The sequence below is a fragment of the Erithacus rubecula genome, assembly GCF_903797595.1.
Source record: "Erithacus rubecula genome assembly, chromosome: 9".
Taxonomy (NCBI): Eukaryota; Metazoa; Chordata; class Aves; order Passeriformes; family Muscicapidae; genus Erithacus; species Erithacus rubecula.
The window spans coordinates 16074436-16095365 of NC_136660.1; the positions used below are offsets into that span (position 1 = coordinate 16074436).

The 20930-nt window shown below is 40.0% G+C and overlaps 1 protein-coding gene across 13 annotated transcripts in view; it reads left to right on the top strand.

Moving 5' to 3' along the window:
• The window catches only part of GBF1 (golgi brefeldin A resistant guanine nucleotide exchange factor 1), a 102244-nt gene that overhangs the window by 67661 nt on the left and 13653 nt on the right, over positions 1-20930 (top strand). For 2 of the 13 annotated variants that reach the window (XM_079313050.1, XM_079313056.1), the window contains exons 9-25: positions 1217-1291; positions 2614-2649; positions 6354-6489; positions 7697-7926; positions 8449-8617; positions 8802-9013; positions 9696-9794; positions 10201-10395; positions 10724-10910; positions 11379-11519; positions 12093-12181; positions 15170-15372; positions 15791-15914; positions 16213-16338; positions 16936-17018; positions 19258-19494; positions 20371-20464. In XM_079313050.1, coding sequence (XP_079169176.1) covers positions 1217-1291; positions 2614-2649; positions 6354-6489; positions 7697-7926; positions 8449-8617; positions 8802-9013; positions 9696-9794; positions 10201-10395; positions 10724-10910; positions 11379-11519; positions 12093-12181; positions 15170-15372; positions 15791-15914; positions 16213-16338; positions 16936-17018; positions 19258-19494; positions 20371-20464 — 2436 coding nt within the window. Of the gene's footprint in view, positions 1-1216; positions 1316-2613; positions 2650-6353; positions 6490-7696; positions 7927-8448; positions 8618-8801; positions 9014-9695; positions 9795-10200; positions 10396-10723; positions 10911-11378; positions 11520-12092; positions 12182-15169; positions 15373-15790; positions 15915-16212; positions 16339-16935; positions 17019-19257; positions 19495-20370; positions 20465-20930 lie in introns of all 13 variants that reach the window. The other 11 variants (XM_079313058.1, XM_079313053.1, XM_079313062.1 and 8 more) reach the window with 8 other exon arrangements.

A 20930-nucleotide genomic window follows, 5' to 3' on the forward strand; every position in this document is an offset into this window, starting at 1 on the left:
GAGACAGTCTGAATTCTGGGAACAGCCATCAGCTGCTGTGGGCTAGAAAACCCCAGCAAGTTCTGGGATCTGATAGTCTCATTGCCTGGTTATTTGCTGTCTTCTGCTCTCTCTCCAGCTTCTTTTTCATCATTATTCATTTACTACAGGTCTGATAGTGTACTCTTGGGATGTATTTTTGTTCAGTTCCTCCTGTGTAGAAGGGAAACTTTTTGAGGCTGGTGAAACAGCATGAAAGCATGAAATTGTTTTTGTAGAAAAAGTATTGGAGACTTGTAGAAGGGACAGCATTCTTTGGTGAATACCTTAGTTCACATGATCAATACCATCTCTCTTAGCAGCCAAATCAAAGTAGACTTTTCTTTATCTCCCTTTCCCTAAACGGAATGTACAGTTTTCTGAGGAGGGAAGTTCTGGATTTGTTCAATGCCACCATCTTGATCAACACAGTGAGGTTTCTAGCATCTGGATTCAGTATTTCAAATACCATTGTGTGACCTTACATGATTATTAATGTAGTAATTTCCTATTGAAGAGAGGTCCTGTTGAGGAAATCCATATATACTTCTATATTCTTTATATGCCATATATGTCAATAAAGGTAATAGATTCTGCTGTTGAGAACAACAGGATGGGGAAAAGTGCTAAAGAAGAAATAACCACCTTTCAACTTAACACTGAATATACAGTTTATAACTTCCACTCTTTTTATTTCACTGAGTTGAGAAAAGGAACAGCATAGGGTAAGCAAACATTTCAGAGTCAGTATAGCAGTGTTTTAAGTGACTGATGCTTGGTTGTAGTAATCTGAAACCTAGTGAAGCTGAGGGCTTTACTTCTTGTATAGTAAACTAATGACTGCTTGTTTCACTTGCTGTGGGAGAAGTCACAGGATTTTTCATGATGGTAGGCTGGCTGGGAAGCTAAAAGAGATCAGGCTGATGTACAGCAGGTGTCAGACTTGGTCATGGTCTGTGTACAGAAGCTGTAAAGGCAAGGTGACTGAATTTGGGAAGGCTGCCCTTACCAAGTGATGGCTGCTCCCAGCTTGGTTAAGTGATGCTCTGTCTTGTGTCCGACCTGTGCAGTTACCCTGTACTGTCTCTTTGCTGTGCATGCCAGGAGTGTGCCCTGCAGCCTTGCACTCTGCCAGGTTATTCTTCTCTTTGGGTTTATTTTGCTTTGTTTAAACCATACATTTGCCTATCTTTCACAGATTTCTTCAGGTCTCCTCAGCAAACTGGAGCTAAGTAGTGGGGAACAGCCCAAAGCCCTGAACCAATTAGAGAGGGTATTGATCTTTAAGAACCTGAAGGTCTCTCTCTCCCTTCTCCCTTCATACCTTACTCCTCTCTTCCTTCTCTTGTAAACACTACCTGAGAGATAGTTATGTTGTGTGCAGCAAATCTCCCTCCACTCATTTGACTCAGCATGGCTTTTGGAGACAGTGCATGCCGTGGTTGCTTTGCAGTGTTGTGGCTGCAGCTGGGGCAGCTTGGGAGGGAGAGACCCTTGTTTAACTGCAGCATTCAGTGTCTTGGTGAGTGCCACCTAAGACACCATCACAGCATCCTCTGGAGGAAGGGAGTGGGAGGGCAAAAAAAGCAAATACAAAAAGTGTAGATTTGTATCTGAAGTGTTGTGCATCTTGCCTATTGATCTTAGTTACAGACATAGCTCCTCCATATACCTGAGGAGTCTTTTGATCCAGCGTGCCTTCAAACTTTTCAGTCAAGGTGAATCTCTGAGCTTTGTTGCTTGGCACAGGGCCACAGAGTTCAATGCTTTCCAAAGTTTTTTTGAAGGAGACTGCTATATACTTTCAACATCTTTGTTCATGTTTCTACTGAAATTAAGTATGTATCCCAGCACAGTATATGCTAATGGAGGACCAGTGAGGCCGAACTTATTTATGACATGTTAGTTCCTGCTAATTCTCCTAGAAAGTACTTCTGAAGAAATACTGTAGGCATGCAGATTATTTGATTTGGGTCTATCATAGGAACCCTGAAAAATTAACTTAGATGGGACTGTTCTCAATTTTCCACATTGGTTCATAACCTTAATGTAGCTTGATTTGTTGTCTGCCATTAATGTTAGTTAGTCCAAGCAGAGCTGAACAGAACATTTAGAAATGCCACTCTTCTGTCCTGTGTCTAAGACAAAATAGTTACACAAAGATGATAGTTTGAAAGGCAGTGGCTCAAGACTTGAAGATTTATGCAGAGTTACACAGAAAAAAAGACTAAGAAATATTTCCCTTTGCAGTAGAAAGTATTCATTTGGTTCTGCTGTGGGAGTGAGGAGGAACATAACTCTGAATTTTCACAGATTTTTGGGGTGGATTTTTTTCATAGCTGCCTAAGATGCATAAATGCATTTCACCAAGTAACCTTCATGAGCTGTTGCAGTGCAGGCAGGTAGGTCAAGGAGGTGACCGGAGTGCCGCGGTGTCTCCAGGACTCGGATGGTGGACTGCGTTCTCTCTGCATGCTTCTGTGTCTTGAACGCTACTTGGTGTGCTGACAGTTCCATGCTGCATCTAGAATGAGCTCGTGTTCTAGTGTCATCACTTTCATTACTAATCATTGGCCCCTGCCCTTTTCTCTTGAGGCTTACAGTATCTTATGGAAAAACAAACGAGTACAGGTAAGGTGGCTTGTAGAAAAATGAGATCTCATGGACCCTTTAAAAAGAATCTTGTAGTATTACTTTTTTTTTCACCTTCCTAGACTTAGCTAGGGGTTTATTTGTAAAACCTCATCTATCAAAGGACGCATTTGGAGTCTTGTGATTTTTTTTCTTCTATAATTTTGTGGACATTTCTTTATGCAGAGGTAACTCAGATAAATGTAATTGAATCTGTACGGAATTCCATGATGAATGAACACCACCTCTGAGCTCCCTCTCTCATTTTTAAAGAATATTTTAAAAATACTAACATCAAATGGTTTTTACCATCAAAAGTACAAACTTAGTGCAGTCTCAAGGATGTTGATAATTAGAAAACTAATGTAACTCTAATATCACTGAGCATGGAAGAGGGAAGGCGAGTTTTAGAGAATGTGTAAGATTCCGGATATGTTAATGATCTATTAAATGTCATTTAGCTGCTGCATTTAGTCAAAAATGCAGTGTTAGGTTTAAAATATCAGTGTGGTAACATACAATGAAGCTTTCTAGAGAAGCTGGGAAATGTCTTGGAATTGAAGGTAAAAGCAAGATTTAGAAATAGTTCCTTTAGTCAAAGGCAAACTATACAAGTGTTTTTTACATTTTCTATACTAACATTAAAAGCAAGGAAATGTGAGATTGTTACCTTTTAATTCAAAGAAAATCCTGAAGCAATTATGTTAATTTGCTGTCCTTTGATACATGTATTGTTTTAGAATTCCCAAACTCAGTGTTTGTTTGTTAAAACAGCATTTAGCCTCTTGACACTGGTGAAATGTTTTTATAAAGCATTTCTGTTTGCTTCTGCAAATTTTTAAAGCTGTGCAATAGTTTGCTGCCTTGAAGCCAAAGGAGATAGCAAAAGAAAAAGGAGAGAGGGCAAAATTATATAAGTAGTAGTCCTATGTAGTTCTACTAGTTAATTCTAATAAAAGGATACCTGTTTGTGTAGAATGTGGAGATTGCATGGTATGAGATGGAAAAGACCTACTGGGTCATCTCACCCACCCTTCCAGTCCCTGCCAAAAAAAACCGTACAGAAAAACTTCCCCCGCTCCCCCCAAAAAAGAGCACCCCCTAAAAAACCAAACCCAAACAAATAAAACACAAAACAGCAAAAAAACCCCACCCAAAACCAAAACCATCCCCCTCCAAAACCAATCTCACACTCAAAAAATCCTACAAAAAAACCCAAACAAAAAAATCACAAAAACTGAAACCCACAAAAAACCATCCCCATTAAAATCCTAAAAAACACCACGACAAAAAAAAAACAAACAAGCCAAAAAACAAAACAAAACACCTAAAAAGCTTCAATAAACTTAGATTCTAGTCTAAATTATTTATAGTCTGATTAAGTGTTTTGGAATCTTTAAAAATCAAGTAAGTCCTCTTGCTTGCCTGTCTATGTTGTTTCCCATCCATATGAACCTGTTGTGACTCAGTCTCTGAAAGATGGCACAGGTTCATCAAAATGGTTACATATGGGCCTGTATCCTATGACCCTGGAGATGGAATCTTGGAAGTTAAAACAAAACCCAGGACAATGGCAGAGGGTAGATTTTGTGTCTGAGGAAAAGTGCTTGTTTGAAACCCTTTTGATAGGGTTGGTGTTGAGGTGGTATTTGGTGTTGTATGAAAGGGGAGATTAGAAACAGTAATTAAATCATCAGGTTTCATTGTCTGATAGAATATTTTAAACATTAGGTGTTTCTCAGGAGCATGACTGAAGGCAAAAGGAGTGGTACAATTTTAGCCTGTATCAGTAGCTCAGCTCCGTTTTGCTGATTCAGTTTTGCATCCTGGTGCAAGTAGCTTTTAACCTGGCAAATAACAACAGGATTTAGTAGCTAGAAGCAAGCTCTGTTTTGAAATTGTTTGAAACAGACTTTTTTTGGTTTAATGCATAATGGTTCCAAATTTCCTTCCTAATGAAAGTAGTTTGGTACAATAAGTTTGCAGATCTTACTGTATAAGTTACTGAAAAAGGAGAAAATACAGCTATTTCTATAATAGCTGGTAGGCAAAACTATCTGATCTAATTTGTTGCTTAATCCTTTAATAAATGCACCTATTGGCTGTATTTAAAGCTCAGATTTTAGAAATCGGCAAAAATCAAAAGTAACACATTTTATATAGCCCTATGAAGCAGTAAATGTCAAAGATGAGAGACCTGATAATTTTGACATGAAAGGATTATGATCCATAAGCGTTATAAAACATTTTGAAATCTGCAAAATTTTCTTTTTAGCTGTCTGCTTGTCATATAAGTATTTGCCAGAAGCTTTGATTTAGAAGACTCTTGCTGGACTATCTGAAAGAAATAACAAGGAGCAAAGTAATTCTGAATCTATTAATTAGCACACTCAAGGAAACTGTAGTGCAGCTAAAACCTGGAGATTAGTCATCAAACAAATACAACTTGTAGTGTGAAGAAAAGTTCCACATATGGTTTACTATACTGGGATATAACATTTTCACAAGCTTTGTTTAAGTGGGAAGAAATACAGGCTGAGGCCGTATACAGGGGGTTAGAATTCTACCTGGAAAATAGAGAAGGAAAAACAGTAGTGGAACCTAGAAGGTTTATTGGCATTTAAAAGCAGAAGTAGCTGGAAGGAGGTAAGTTGCAGAAAAAGAGACTAAAGAGTATAGCTGTTTTGTACATAAGTTAAAGCTGTTTAGTGCTTAAATCTGCACCCAAACTGAGAAGATGGCAGCATCAGAAAAGCTGGCTGCAGCTGACTTATATCTACAAGAGTAGAGGAAATCCTGTACTTGGAGAAATTTATGTTGTAAGAAACTTTTTCATTCTGACCAGGGCCATTAGCCACATGAGTTAATATCATACTATTTTTAGGAAGTTCTGAAACATTTCTGCATGCCTGAAATAGCAGTGCTGTGCAGCAAGTGCCACACAGTCTGCCCTTCTCCTTTGTTCTTGTTTTCCCAATCAGTACAAATAGAAGTAGAATCTTGGCCAACAAGGATATCAAGAGTTAAGGGTAGATTTAGATTTGAGAAGAAGCAATGACAGAAGGCAGGTGAAAGGAGAATGAGGCTGTTTCTAAATCACTAGGGTGATGTTTGCAATGTAACATGCACCAGTAGCAAGTGAAGTGTTAGAAATACTTTTTAATAGTGAGCATGGCATTGCTACAAAGATGAAGAATGAGTTGAGGCAAGAGATGAGTGACAGAGCTGCAGCATGCTCATACTTCATTCCCAGTTTGATATATAGATGGTGAAATTTTAGTTTCATGTCAAACCTAACTAATTCTTACTTAGATACTTTAATTGATGCCCTTTGGAAGTCTAGGAGCTTTGGTAGAAGTAAAGAGATTTGAGATGTGTAGGTCTAAGAGAATTCTTTATCCTAATTTAAAGTTGAGAGGTATTGATAAGGAATAAGGAGTGCTGTAATAATTGAATGTTAAGTATATATTATAGCAGAGTAGCTGTAGTTAATTTTTCCTTGATTTAGGTGTGGAGTGTTGGCTAATAGTGTGGGCAGTCAAGGGGTAGTTTGCATCATTTTGAGGTGCTGATTAATTTGTGTGATATATTTAAGTGCTGCTGCCTGACTTCAAAGTTTTGAGGTAGCCTTTGTGAGTTGGCTTTTGTAATCCATTATGCTATGTGGTTTTGCAGTACTGATACTAATGATTATTGGTTTTCAGTTGAAAATGAGAGCTGGAGGAATGAGTGAATCATCAAAATGGAAGAAGCAGAAGAGATCACCTAGGCCTCCTCGCCATGTAACTAAGGTCTCTCCAGGAACAGAACAGTCAGCAGGCAATACTACTAATACCACAGGTGAGTTCAAATACAAGAGACCAGAGAGCATCCAAGCTAGAGCTTTTTGAATCTGTCTTTGTTTAATTTCTCCTAACATATTATTTGGCATTAATACTTTTCATATTAGTTTTCAGTGACTGTAGCAATAAAACATGTCATAGCTTTTCACATCCAGGAGAAAGTGTTTTCAGGAAATGAAATACATATTGATGAGAAAGGCATGGTCCTGCAGATAACTTGGCAGCATTCCTGTGCCTTCAGCATGCATTATACGGGCAGTTTGGACAAAAGAGAGTGGACACATGGAGAAGTGGCTGAGGTTATGGACAGCCATGTGGTGCAGAGGAGTTGGAGTATGCAGCAGATAGAAGAGACTGAGAACAGGAACACTGAGGAGAGCCAAAGGCAACTGGTGACAGGAGAAGGGGACATAGTCTTAAGCTATTCCAGGGGAGGCTTAGCTTGAAGATTAGAAAGAATTTCCTCACAGAAAGGGGTGATTAAACATTGAAATTGATTGCCTGGGGAGGTGGTGGAGTCAGTCCCTAGAGGTGTTTAAGGAGAGACTGGATGTGGCACTCAGTGCCACTTGGCTGAGTGGGGGTGGTCTTTCATGGGTTGGACTCTCATCTCAGAGGTCTTTTCCAGACTAATTGATTCTGTAAGGAACACTTAGGTTCTTGGAACACTGTCTCATATTAAGAAATAGTAAAAATTCTTCACTGCTCGTATTTCATATCCATTTGAATTGTAATGAAATTTCATTTGTTTAGGAAGAATTATAGAAATTGATCCATTAGAATCAAGTAAAAATTCTTACTTTTGAAGGAATGATAAATTCTTGATGCGAACATTTAAAGTGGTTGTGCCATTGTATTAAAAAGTAAAGTACACCTTTTAGACTCTTCTCAGATTCCTTCTTATGTAAATCCTCTGCACCTCCTTTATCTAACTAAATAAGTTACCAATTTGTTGAGTCAGTTGGACTCCAATTATTGTGTTAAATTTGGAGAACTGCTAGTGTCTCCAGTGTTCATCTGTTTAATTCATTAATACCTATGAAGAGAGATCTTAATTTATCTGTGTTCTCTCACATTAGTGTGCTGCTGAAACTATTTGTGGTGTGAAGTAGTAATGGAAGAATTTGTTGTTGCTGTGTTTAATATATGAATTTGTGGTTGAGGGACAGAGCAATACTAATCATTTTGCTTCTGTTTCTCATCAGCAGGCGGAGTTGCTTTCATAGATGCTCCTTCTCCCAGCTCCTCTGGGAGCTCAGAAAACGTTTCATCAGTGGTCAGCCCTGTTACAGACAGTGGGTTGGAGTTGTCCTCCCAGACAACATCCAAGGAAGACCTGACAGATTTGGACCAAGTCTCTTCTTTGGGACTTAATGCAGGAGCATCTTCAAATGAGGCCAAAGTCACTGAAAATCAAAACCAACCTGAACTCCAGGTACACTAATATAATTTGCAAGTAAAAGTTCCAACTCCCAGCATAATCCCTTCTCCCCATAACAGTATTGCTATTGAGAGGATGATAGAGCTGCAGGAGCCCTTTCAGAGCTGCAGATATTTTGAATGGTAAAAATGTTAGGAAGGCTTGAACAGAAGTAGTGTGCTGAAGTTGTGTAGCATTTAAAACAAAACAAAAAAAAGAGCAAGATTTTTACCTCAGAGGCAGTAAGAATTGATAGGTTATTGGAGTATTTTTGAGGTAAAATCTTTAGTCTCACAACCTAGAGTTATATAAAGCAGATAACTTGACGTAAAAGGAAGGGTAGAGAGGGTTTCAGCTTATGTGGAGGCTCTTTTTTCTCTTAAATTTTGTTCTTCTGATACTCTTCCATTAGTGACCTGTGTTGTTTTAACAGTTACAGATTAACTGCAAGCAAATTAGACTTTTTTTCCCCACTTGTCTAGTGCTCATTAACTCTTTGTTTTGCTTCTTTCATTCTCCAATGACATCTCAATGAAGAACGAAAGTCTGAGGGAGGAGAAGGTCCAGTCAGCTTCTGTCGAGTCTATCCCTGAGGTCCTAGAGGAGTGCACATCTGTAGCAGAACATTCTGACTCTGCCTCAGTTCATGACATGGACTATGTAAATCCCCGGGGAGTACGTTTTACTCAGTCTTCCCAAAAAGAAGGTGAGAGGTGGGCAATGCTGCTGAAGTCCTGTCTCATTTCCACTGTTTTGTTTCACTTCCTGCTAAGAGGCTGATAAGTTCCTATTCCTTAGCAGGTCTGTAACAATTAAATTTTTAACATTTGCAAGACACCTACAAAAAGCAAAAAGAAAACTTAGGTTGCTAATCTCCCTTTTTTCTTTAGGAGCAGCTCTGGTCCCATATGGGTTGCCATGTATTAGAGAACTGTTCCGCTTTCTCATCTCGCTCACCAACCCTCACGACCGCCACAACTCTGAGGTGATGATCCACATGGGACTGCAGCTGCTGACTGTTGCCCTGGAGTCAGCACCCATTGCAAACTGTCAGTCCCTCCTGGGACTCGTGAAGGAGGAGTTGTGCCGGCACCTGTTTCAAGTGAGTCTGGCTTATGCTCGCATGGAATATGGAATATGGCACTGGGGAGTCAGATATGAATTTCCATTGAAGAAAGAGTGTGTTGAAGTTTAGTATTATGAGGTTTGGCAGGTCTGCAAAGGAGCTCTCTCCTGCACTACAGTGAGAGTTCTGAAATGTGCCAAAGGCACTATTGCAAAGCCAGAGAGGTTGTCATGCTATTTTCTGCAGACCCGGGCCAAGAAGGATGAGCATGATTTGAATGAACTGTTACTGTGGGATAACACTGTGTTTTGATGTAATTGGTTTTGAGGTAATTATAGATGTAAGTTACCAGCTTAGCAGTTGGCAGAACCTTGGAGGATACCAAGTTATTAATTGCACTGGGGTCATCTCAGAGGCAGGTCCTCTCCCAAGTTCCTTCACCCCTAAGAGTCTCTGTGGACTTGGCAAAAAAAAACCAAGTTATAGTAGGTAAAGTGTTACCACACACAGATGAGAATTAATTATATTCATCCTCACTAGCAAGAAGTGGGCCAGAATTTTAAACAAGGGATTGTTTTTTAAAATATCATTGCTATGGAGGGCAATGTGTGGATCTTTGGTTGGTTGCAGGTGATGCCTACAGTCCCACAGTACTGCTATTTATAGCACATAATGACTTTCTTTTGTAATTCTTAAAGGGTTTTTGTTTCTTATTCAGCTACTGAGTGTTGAACGACTCAATCTGTATGCAGCCTCCCTCAGAGTGTGCTTTCTTCTCTTTGAGAGCATGAGAGAGCATCTGAAATTCCAGCTGGAGGTGAGTTTTTTGAGTATCACTGGGTGCCTCGTAACAGTTTATTTGCCTTCAGTTAAATGCATATATCTGTACAGTAAAACAGAGTCTAAGTGTCAAATTATGTTTGTATAAATGACTCAGTGTTACGAGTAGGCTCTGTGTAGGCCTTTTTCTGTTGGAAAATTAAATGTCTTTGAGACTGGCATACTGTGCTGCCTGCCTTCAGACTGTTTTTTCAGAACTGTAGATCCAGGTGCACTGAATGGTAGAACTATTCAAAACCTTTTTACAGCCTCCTTCAGAATGAGCCATCATTAAAGATGGAATGTTATGGGGGAAGGTGAAGCTTAAATCTCCCTCTGCAGTCCTCAAAGCTATTCACTGCTTGTTTTTTTCCTTAAACTGAGCTGCCCTGTGTTTCTGCTAGATGTATATCAAGAAGCTGATGGAAATAATCACTGTGGAGAACCCAAAGATGCCCTATGAAATGAAGGAGATGGCTTTGGAAGCCATTGTTCAGCTGTGGAGGATTCCCAGTTTTGTGACCGAGCTGTACATTAACTATGACTGCGACTACTACTGTGCCAACCTCTTCGAGGAGCTCACCAAGCTGCTCTCCAAGGTGCTGAACTGTGGCAGGGGCAGGGAGGGGGCAGCCCGTGACTCTGGGCAGAGCTTAACAGTGGGAGTGGTCAAAGGGTTGGGGTGAGTATGCTGTAGAGATAAGGAAGGCCTTTTAACATTTGGAAGCAGAAGAAAAAAAAGAATAGTCATGATTTTTTAATAATATCAGAGCAAATAAACTATTAAATACAGGCTAGAACGCTTAAGGTGTTCTGTTCTAGTTTGTTTTTTTTTTTGCCTTCCCCAAGCTGTGGGGGAAAACTTACTTGCCCTATTACAGTGGGAAAGATGTGAAAGTTAACTGACACTTACATGTTGTTTCCCAGAATGCCTTTCCAGTCTCTGGACAGCTGTATACTGTGCATCTGCTGTCTCTGGAAGCTTTGCTGACAGTGATAGATAGCACTGAGGCACATTGCCAGGCCAAAGTGCTGAGTAACATACATCAACAAGAGAAGGAAGTTGTCAAACCCAGCCCAGAAACCATCAACAGCACCAAAGAAACAAGCAATAGTAAGATCCCTTTCTTTGATATTTTAATACTAAGCTTAGTTGTGGGCTAAACTTGAAGATGTCATTTTGATTGCTGTCATATTAAAGTCCTTAAATACATGTTTTCAGTCTGCCTGTTGATTGCTTTATAACTACACACTGATGTTAATAACCTTGCTATTTGTAAGATTTGCAGTATTAAAATTTATCTCTCATGAAGTTTTTTTAAAAAGGCCTTGTCAAGACTGGGAGTTACAACAGAATGAGGGTATGCCATGGAATTTGTGTGGACAAAATAATGAGGATACTGCAAGGTCATGGTTACTAGAAGGAACTCCTTTGAATAAGCACATGTTCAGTGTAGAGTGATCAGTTCATTATTTCTCTATTGATAGTTTTTTTTCTTATGGGTTTGTTTCTGTGTGGGTGTTTGGTTTTTTATGAGTTTTGTTTGTTTGCTTGCTTGTTTGTTTGTTTTAACTTCTACAGATGTTGAGAGAGTATTCAATGAGGGAAAATCTTCCAGTGCAGTCTCAGAGCCAGCTGGGGCATGTCTTCCCACCAGTGGATGCCTTATGGCTGACCAGATGAAGGAGAGCTGTGTGGAATTGGAAGGAGGAAGTGAAGCAGGTAAAGGCCTCAGCAGCACCTGACACAATAATACCCTGGGTCTATGTCTATATATATGTCTATGTCTATATCCTAAGAATGGTCCTGACATTTGCTGACAGGTCCTCCTATAGTGTGAACCACTGTGGCTATTGCCTAAAAAATTGGAAGGAGGTATATGGTGAATGTATGTTTATTATATGTGTGCTATTTATGCCTACTAGGCATAAATAATTGAATTTCTTCTGGGAGGAATTAGATCTGGTGGTCACTTTGGGTCAAAAGTCTGTGAATTCCTAGCAGTGCTTAAAGTTTTGAAGGAAGTTTGGGGCTCTCCAGGGAATCAGTAATGTAGTCAGCCAAAATAGCTAGAAAATTAAATCTTGTGGCTGTTTGAAATTGTCTGGGACAAGAAGCTACTATGCTGAAGAAAATGTGGGTGGGAGGAATCTAATAATTAAACTGAAGTATGATTGCCATTTTCAGGACAGCATATTACAGCAAAGACTCCATGACTGGAAGTTATTATGGACACTCATGCCTGAGTGCTACTCTGGGGATAGGTTTGACTGTAATGATGCTTTGTCATTCTAGCTGAGAAGAATATCCCCAGGAAACCTACTCGATTTTCTTGTATCCTTCCAAGTCCTCAGGAACTTATGCAGATTAAGAACAAGAAGAAGGTATGGTTTGAAATATACTGCAGGTTGATCTTTGAGTGTTCTCCTCATTTCCCATCCCATGTGGGCTTTCCTTTACTGAGCATATCAGAAATTTTGAGATCTGGTCTCTGCTGGTCAGAATTAAAGAGCAGGCTACTGAAAACCCTCCAGAGACAGCAGTGATTATTACATGTTCTGTTTTAGTTGTGCTGAAGGTTGCAAGAGGTGTTGGGGAAATTTTGTAGCACAGTTTGTAAACTGGGTCCATCTGATTTCTGGGTGGGAAAGTCTCTGGATTTAGTTTTTATTATATGGAGATAATCAGGTACTTAGATCAAAAAGGGCAGCTTCATTACTCTTATCAAAGATATAAATGGGGAGTGTACCATGAGGCCTGTAGTAGAAATAACCTGGTCTGCTGTTCTGATTTGCTATTCTATGTTTGCTTTGTCATAAGGATTACCAAAAAGATTTTCTTGGTTGTGGTAAAGCTGTTCTTTGTTTTCAGAGTCTGTTTCCTTGAACCTCATTAATCCAAGTTATAGTCTAAATTTTATGCAACTTTTCCATTCTCTAAGTGGGTCTGGTCTAGGCTTAGCATTGATAAAAGTACTCCATGCTGATGGTTTTGTATTTATCTGCTACTCTGGGTCAAATATCTGGTACTGGCCTGCTCTTTCACCTCCAGAGACAGTGGATGAATATATACCTTAAGTCCCCAGGGGTTACATGGGACTATTAGGGTTTTTTTGTTGTGTGTTCTTTGAGATTTTTTCCATTCATGTATGTTCTTTGTAGATATTTTGTTCCTTTTGCACAACATAAGCATGAGGTAGGCTCATTTCAGATGTGAGAGATTACTGAATTTCAATATGAAAATAATGCATGTTCTGAATGAAACATAAATTGCCACAGTAGTTGTGGGTAAGGAGATGATATAGTAGAATAGAAATTAATGTCTTTGAAGGATTCACTGGTGGTAAAAGAGAGTGAGTGTTTTATTTGTATCTGACTGAAAGGCTTCTGGCTTCTCTCTCCAGCACAGGTGGTTTTATTTTACATTTTTATTAGGGATTGATGGTCATTTTTTTTTTTAACTTATTTAATCAAAAATAGAAGACAATACAATACATCTCTTTCTGCTGCTGTACTAAACTGTGCTTTGTGATCCACTCTGGCAATCTCTGGATATGTGTGTAATTTAAAGCACTGTTTTCTTTCTAAGAAGTTTATTGCAGTATTTGGAAACTTTTTTTCTTTACCTGCAACACAGTGCTGTAGTGGGGTAATGGTAACTAGCTTCCTCAGCCACAAGGACAGTGGGGGGAAGTGATGATCAGCAGTGTCTTCAGAGGAGCCACTGAGTTTTGGCTTTAAATCTTGCTTTCATACCAACTGCTTGATGGACTGTGAAAGTTCATTGTTGAAAAGAGAGCTTGCATAGTGCTTCCTCTGTACTTACTGAAAATCTTTGGTAATACTCTGGCTTTGCTCTGCTGGAAAACAAGTTTAGAAGAAATCAAGAGTAGAGGGCAGTAAGATATTTATAAATACCTGAATTTGCCCAGGGAAAATAGTTTTCTGTCTCTAAATCTCCTAGTGGTTTCATCCTAAGCACATAAACAGGGGACACCAAACACTCAGCTTTAGTTATGTTGATGCTGACCTGGCACCAGCATGTTCCTGCTTCCTTTAACTTCTGAAGTACTAAACATTACCACAGGTGGAAGGAAGAAAAAAGCTAAATAAAAGCAGAAAACAAATTGTGCATCAAAGAGAAAGTTTTCTTTGATGTTTCCTAAGGTGGTGACCAGAAGCTCAGAAGCACAAGACTGACGTGACTGTAAATGCAGTGCAAACTGCCAGCAGTCCAGTCTCCTTTCAAGTGGTTTTAAGAAATCTGTGGACTCAGGCAGTCCATAGAATATCCTTGGTCTTGGGTTTCAGGATTTACAGCTACATAGAAGTGCTGCTAGTGTTATACAGTCTCTTCAGGCCTGTTAGACCAGGGCAGTGCATGGTTATTCTTTTGTTATGCCTCACTGGGTCATTGTGCACTCTATGCTATTTCAGGGACTGTGTTTCATTGCAATTTTGAGGATGCTCACACAGGCAGGGGAAGCAGAGACCAGAGGATTGGTAGCTTCTGAGGTACTGAGAAACCCAAGGGAGCTAGTAATCATGATGGTCACGAATTTAGTTCACTAGGTCATTGCTAGCACTCTGGTCGTGATAGGAGCTAACAGGGAACTGACATTTATTCTGGTTCCTTAGTAAAGTTCATACTGTTGTTTGTGCTTTTGGTTTTTCTGAACACCACCAAGAACATTCAGTTAACCCTTTCTTAGTTGTTTTATTACACTGTGACTGTGGCACAGTCTAGTTTCCTAGGAGGGCAGATTAGGTGACTTCCTTTCAGAACCAAGTATGTAGCTGCTCTTCCCAGCCTACAGACAACCTTGTCAGGCTGGAATACTAGATGTTCCTGGGACCATCTCTCACTAGGATAACGTTGCTAGTTCTTACTTTTAGTAGCATTTATTCCTTACAACTGCTGAGTAAGTGCTGAAGATTCTTGCTGCCTGTCTCCTGCTGGTGAGCTAGCTATGAGAGCCAGGAGCCAAAGGGACAGGAGAGGACAATAGAGCAGTGCTGCTGTTGTAACTGGGTAGGGCTGATCTTGCCACATGCCTGGGGGTTAATCTGCTTTGTTTACAAATGAGAGCAGGTGAGGCATTTGAAGTAGCAGAGCTTATTGCTTGGTTAGACATTAAAGCTTTTTGGAGATGGCAGCTCATGCTTACTCTGTCCAGTACTATTTGATGGTAAACCTAGTGATGAATGCACGTTTTCTGTCCTTCATTAGCCTTTCTCCTGGGTTACACAGTGCAGTGAACTTGACCATGCTGGGGCTGATCTTTCTTCTGTTTTGTTTTTGGTTCAAATGCCAAAAACAATCTAGAATAAGAAATGCACTTCAAGCTGTAATTATCAGAATGTCTCCTGCAGCTCCTGATAACTGGCACAGAGCAGTTCAACCAAAAGCCAAAGAAAGGGATACAGTTTCTGCAGGAGAAAAACCTCCTTGCCACCCCCATTGACAACAATGAAGTGGCCAGGTGGTTACGGGAAAATCCTCGGCTGGACAAGAAGATGATTGGGGAGTTTGTGAGTGACCGTAAGAACATAGACTTGCTGGAAAGCTTTGTTGGGTGAGTATGCTTCTGTCTCTCTTCAGTCAGGAAACAGTGAAAGTTAAGAGTTTAGCAGTAAAAATGCAGTAGAATGGTAGTTCCTGGAGGCATTGGATTTCTGTCACTTGGTTCTTTCTGTCCTGCCTTGCCTTAATTCTGTGCATCTCTTGCCTATGGTAACACCTCAGATATATAAAAGTATGATTGGCCTTTCTGCAGGGCCAGTCTCTGTGAAGACTGGAGTGATAATTACACACATAATCACTTGTAAGATTGTTGACTCTCTTTTATTGTTTTTGGCTGTTCATGGTATATTTCTTTCCTTCTCTCCTCATCCTCCTCTGTACTGTCTAAGCAAACAAGATTGTAGTTATTAAGTTTATCTTACCTTTCCCATCCTGTTTCAGCTTCTCATTGCATTTCATTGTTTTTGCAGGACTTTCAGCTTCCAAGGTTTAAGGCTGGATGAAGCTTTACGACTTTATCTAGAGGCCTTTAGATTACCAGGAGAGGCACCTGTAATTCAGAGACTGTTAGAAGCCTTCACAGAGCATTGGAGGGTGTGTATTTGGTGGCAGAAAGCTCCAAACTGCATTCTTTCTTGCCCATTTGTTTGCCATGATGGACATGTCAGATCTAATGGCCTATATAACTGTGCTCTGCAAGCAGCAGCTGTTGTTTTGTAGGAGCTGGCAGTGGTAAATGGATTCCTGGGCTGCTTTTTAGAAGCTGGAGCCAGAACCTGGGTTTTTTGTTTGTCACAGAGATGATTCAGTACTGTGGTTAGGAAAATGGCTGTTTTGGCCACTGATACCACTGTTCCTGTAGGATTAATTTGTGCATATATTTGTCTTTCAGAAATCAAATGGGTCTCCGTTTGCTAATAGTGATGCCTGCTTTGCCCTGGCCTATGCAGTTATTATGCTGAACACTGACCAGCACAACCACAATGTCCGCAAGCAGAATGTCCCAATGACTCTGGAGGTGGGTGTTTCCAGTGCAGGCATCTGTCTTCTCTGGTTTTGAAAACAGTTAGACAGTGTAGTACCTCTTTTTATCTCAGTGGCATTGTCTCTTTTCTTTGGCCTTCTTCACTCATGTGCACAGTAAGCTGGAGTGCAGCACCACAGCTAGGTACAATTTGAGAGAGTAGCTATAGGCAAGGAACAGCCTGAAGAAATAAGAGCTTGCCAGCAAACTTAGCAAATTCTTTAAGAGACTTGTGTTTGTGTGAGCAGTCTGTATCCTCAGACATAATAACATGGAGAAGATTGTTGTACTGCTTTGGGCTTCTAGAGAGTTGAAGTTGTGTGAATGCCAGTGCAGTGGTACAGGCTGCCATTCTGATGTCCAGCCTCAGCAAAGCATGTGTTGTATCTCTGCTCCTTCCTTGTGAGCATGGACAGGAGATGCTGCACACTACTCCCACTAAGAATAGCATTTACTTTTGAATTTTGATTCTGCATGTTGAAGAATGCAGGAAAATCTTCTGGCCCCATGAAAAACAAGTAGTATACTTATCTTAGCAAAACACTTAAAGTTGGAGATACTTGGAATTAATGTCGGTGTAACTTTTTTCAGGAGTTTCGGAAGAACCTGAAAGGTGTGAATGGAGGCAAAGACTTTGAGCAGGACATCCTGGAAGACATGTATCATGCTATCAAGTAAGACTCAACCTGCCATCTCCATGTATTCAGAAAGCAAAGTAGACTTGTTGGGTCAGAGAGATATCTGCAGAGCATGGAGAGAGACTCACCAGTCATGTGCCTGTTTGCCTCAGACCAAATTCCAGCTCCGTGTGGGGCTGTGGTAAACAAGCCTGTCACAGCAATTACACTTGGATTTGTATCTTGGATTTTTGCCATGGTAGTTTAATCCAGATCTTAAAATAAATTTTAAAAATATGTTTCTTCTGTGAATACAGAAAATAATAGCTGAGCAAGAACAGCACATGTGAAATGCTATGTCTAAGAAGGCTCTGTTCTCCAGACAATGGCCTTTAGACTTTTTTAGAACTTTTTATGTGGTTCAAGAGATTATCTCATCCCCAGGGCAGCACTTGTGCCTTGACATAATGTGTCCAGCTCTCGGTTTAATATATTCTTCTTTTGAGCTCTTCATATGAGGCTGCTGTCTGCACCAGCCTCTTTTGCTACCCCTGAAGCTCTTGGCACACAGAGCAGTATTTGAGGAGGGTTCCTGGTGGCTGAGGCCCTTCAGTGCACAAGCTAGCTTTGGGTGGGAAGCTTTAATAATAGCTCAAAAATCAGTAAATCCAGGCCCAGGCAATTTGAAGCTGAGAGGATTACATCTCTGAGGAGACAGGATGTGACTGGGTCTCAGCTGATTTCCATCTGCAGTGGCAGGCAGTAGCTGGTGCTGGAAGCAGGGCAGTGTGATTAGGCTGACCCTCCCTTTTGAGCCTTCTCCAGGAGGGTGGGGTGATGCCTGTGCTGAACATCTGACAGTTCTTCAAGACATAGCTCTACCTTTCAAACAGAGCTCTAATTTTGATTGACCTCTCTCCCCTGAGGATGATGTTAATGTTTTGACTAGTACACTCATCATATACATATATCTTTGTTATCCAGTGCCTCTATCCCAGCCTATTTCCCTTTATTCCCCCTCCACCAGATATTTTAGCTTTTCAGTATATTCTGTGATTAGAATAATTGATGTATCATTTCAGTATTGCTCCATTTCAGATAGATTTCCCCAGTGTAATAGTTGAGATTGAGGAACTATTTGTTTATTTGTATATTATTAGGGGAAAAAAATAAGACTGCAATCTGTATGAAGTAGTGTGTGATCTCTTCAGGGTCTTAGCATTTCACTTTTGGCCACATTTTCATTTCCTGAAACCTTCCAAGCAAAGCCATTCCCTTTCTTCTGTTAATTTCAATCATATAGGAAATTTTAGAAGTAATGCACTGTTTACTGCAAACTTACTTTCCTATATTATTCCAGTAATAACAGCTCTTGTCAAAATATGCCAGCACCTGAAACCAAGAAGAGCTTATTTTTTATGCATAAATCAGGAGCTGTTTTTATAGTTGGTGCACATGAAAATTGTCTCTTTGGTAGCTGAAGTATGTTACTTTTTGATTGTTACAGAAAGAACTCTTCAGATTGGCTGTAATCTGCTGTTCTTAGTGGCTTTGAGGCTCTTGTTCACTTACTTGGTCATTTGCAGAGGATTTTCTCTGGTGCATTGGTACCCAAGTCTAGAGAGTACATATTTAGGTTTTATATGTCTTAGTCTAGGATTGCAAGCAGTACTTAGCATTAATCATAATGGTTTTACTACTGTATAGCTTCATCCAAGTTACAGTAAGAAGCTGTGGTACCCTTGTTATAAATCACCCATCATACTTTTGGTTTCTTGTTTTATTTTTAATTTTATACTACTTTCTTTTCTAATATTTCATTTTGGCATAATATGAATATTTCCATTATTCTTATGCAAAGATACTCTTGCGTCCTGATGACTGCAGCAATGTAACTATTTAATTTTAACTGGAAATAATATGAATAGAGCACTCTGACAGGTTGAGAGCTGAATGGAAGTTGAAGTTTACCAGTGTGCTGTCCAGGATTTCCCATCATTTAATAGCAGTGTGTGTTATGTTTTGCACTTGTAGCAGTAAGTACCTGCTTCTTCAATACTGACCTTACACAGCTGCTGCTGTGTGATTCTGAGAACCACCAGACTTTATATTCAGGATATCTAAGAAGGGCAGGTAAAGCAGGGAGGCCTAGGAAAACAGAATGTTTCAGGAGCTGGCAAAATCATTCCAGAATAGGTATTGCTTAGCTCTGGGACTACGTAATGAAAGACACTGTGTAAATGTTAGGTTTGGCTCAGAATGAAAAATTCAATCTTTCTGCTTTCCTCCCTTGTAGAAATGATGAGATAGTGATGCCAGAAGAGCAGACGGGTCTGGTGAAGGAAAACTATATCTGGAATGTCCTGCTGCATCGTGGTGCCACTGATGAGGGAATATTTCTCCACGTGCCTCCTGGAAGCTATGACCATGACCTCTTCACCATGACATGGGGGCCCACCATTGCAGCACTTTCTTATGTTTTTGACAAGAGCTTAGAGGAAACAATAATCCAGAAGGCTATCTCTGGTTTCAGGTAACTCTTACCTTCATAGAGACCCAGAAGAGTAAAAGTGGGACCATTGACTTCTGTTTATTTTCTAGAGAGACATCACAGTGAATATCAAATGTTGCTTTTCCTAGCAACTGAAAAGCACTTTTTAATGACCTACAGTCCTCTAGTGTTATGTCATTTGTATCAGTTCATCCCATCTTGGCTTCTCTGACTTGCCAGTCACTGTTTAGCTTGACTGCTGTGTTGTAACTCCAAACTGGTTACATTTAAAGGGCCTACTGACACAGCTAGGCTGTTTAGAAGTGAGTGGGGAAAGTCACTCAACTTGCACAGTGATGCTGACAAAATCTCCATGTAGGAACAAAACCATTCATATGCATGAGTCCATAGTTGTGGCTCAATGGGATGGGGGATATTTTTTCTTTCCCAGATGACCAGTAGTCAGAAAACTTGCCATCTATGAGCAACTCTATGGGAGTGATCTTTGATTATGCTTAGATCAGACCAAGTGATATTTTAAGCATAGTTTTAAAGCTCTGTCAATACACTGCTGTAGCCATGATGTCTTGGAAACTGGACTTCAACACTACCACCAATCTCAGCAACTCTTCTGTGAGGACAGGAGGTTGGATATAATTCTCAGGTGCAAGTAGTCTGTCTGTTTAGACTCACTTCTTTAAATTGATCCTTGCATTAGCATAGACAAATATCAGTATCTATGGATAAGGATTGAGCTTATTTAAGCAATAATAGTAGACTTTTTTATATAAGCATTCATTATGAATGCATGGAGAGGAAGGTCTAAAATGTCAACAGAGGGTCTCAGATTTGCTGTCCTGTAGACAGACTTGTCTATGCGAACTCAGTACATTATTTTCTGTTTTCTTCTTTTACCAGGAAATGTGCAATGATTTCTGCTCACTATGGCCTTAGCGATGTGTTTGACAATCTCATAATTTCTCTCTGCAAGTTTACAGCTCTCAGCAGTGAGGTAAGTTTGCAAAGAGGGGAAAGAAGCATGACTTCTACTACACTGGAGCTCTCTTCTTCTGTTAAGCAGCAATATTTGCTTATTTTAGTTATCACTGTATCTGTAAGTATCTATCAGCCTCTGCCCAGAGTTTTCTGGAGGGAGTAATGGGAAATGTGTAGTGAAGTGGGACTACCATAGGACAGGTTCAAATATGCAAGTTTTCTTTTACTCACATGTGTCAGTTTGTGCAGAGCAGAATGCCTTGATGTAGAATTGTTTATTCACCTATTTGAACTGAAGAATTAGATCACCCTGTGGTCCCCAGCAAGTTCATTTAGATATTGACTATTCAATTACAGGGTTTATGCAGTGCCAAGGGGGACTGTTCTGTCCAAATAGGAGCTATGTAGGTGCACAGCATAAGCATAAAGGGGTTAGAAAAATAAATGCTTTGAATTGTCAGTTGGGATGTGGGGTCTGGTAA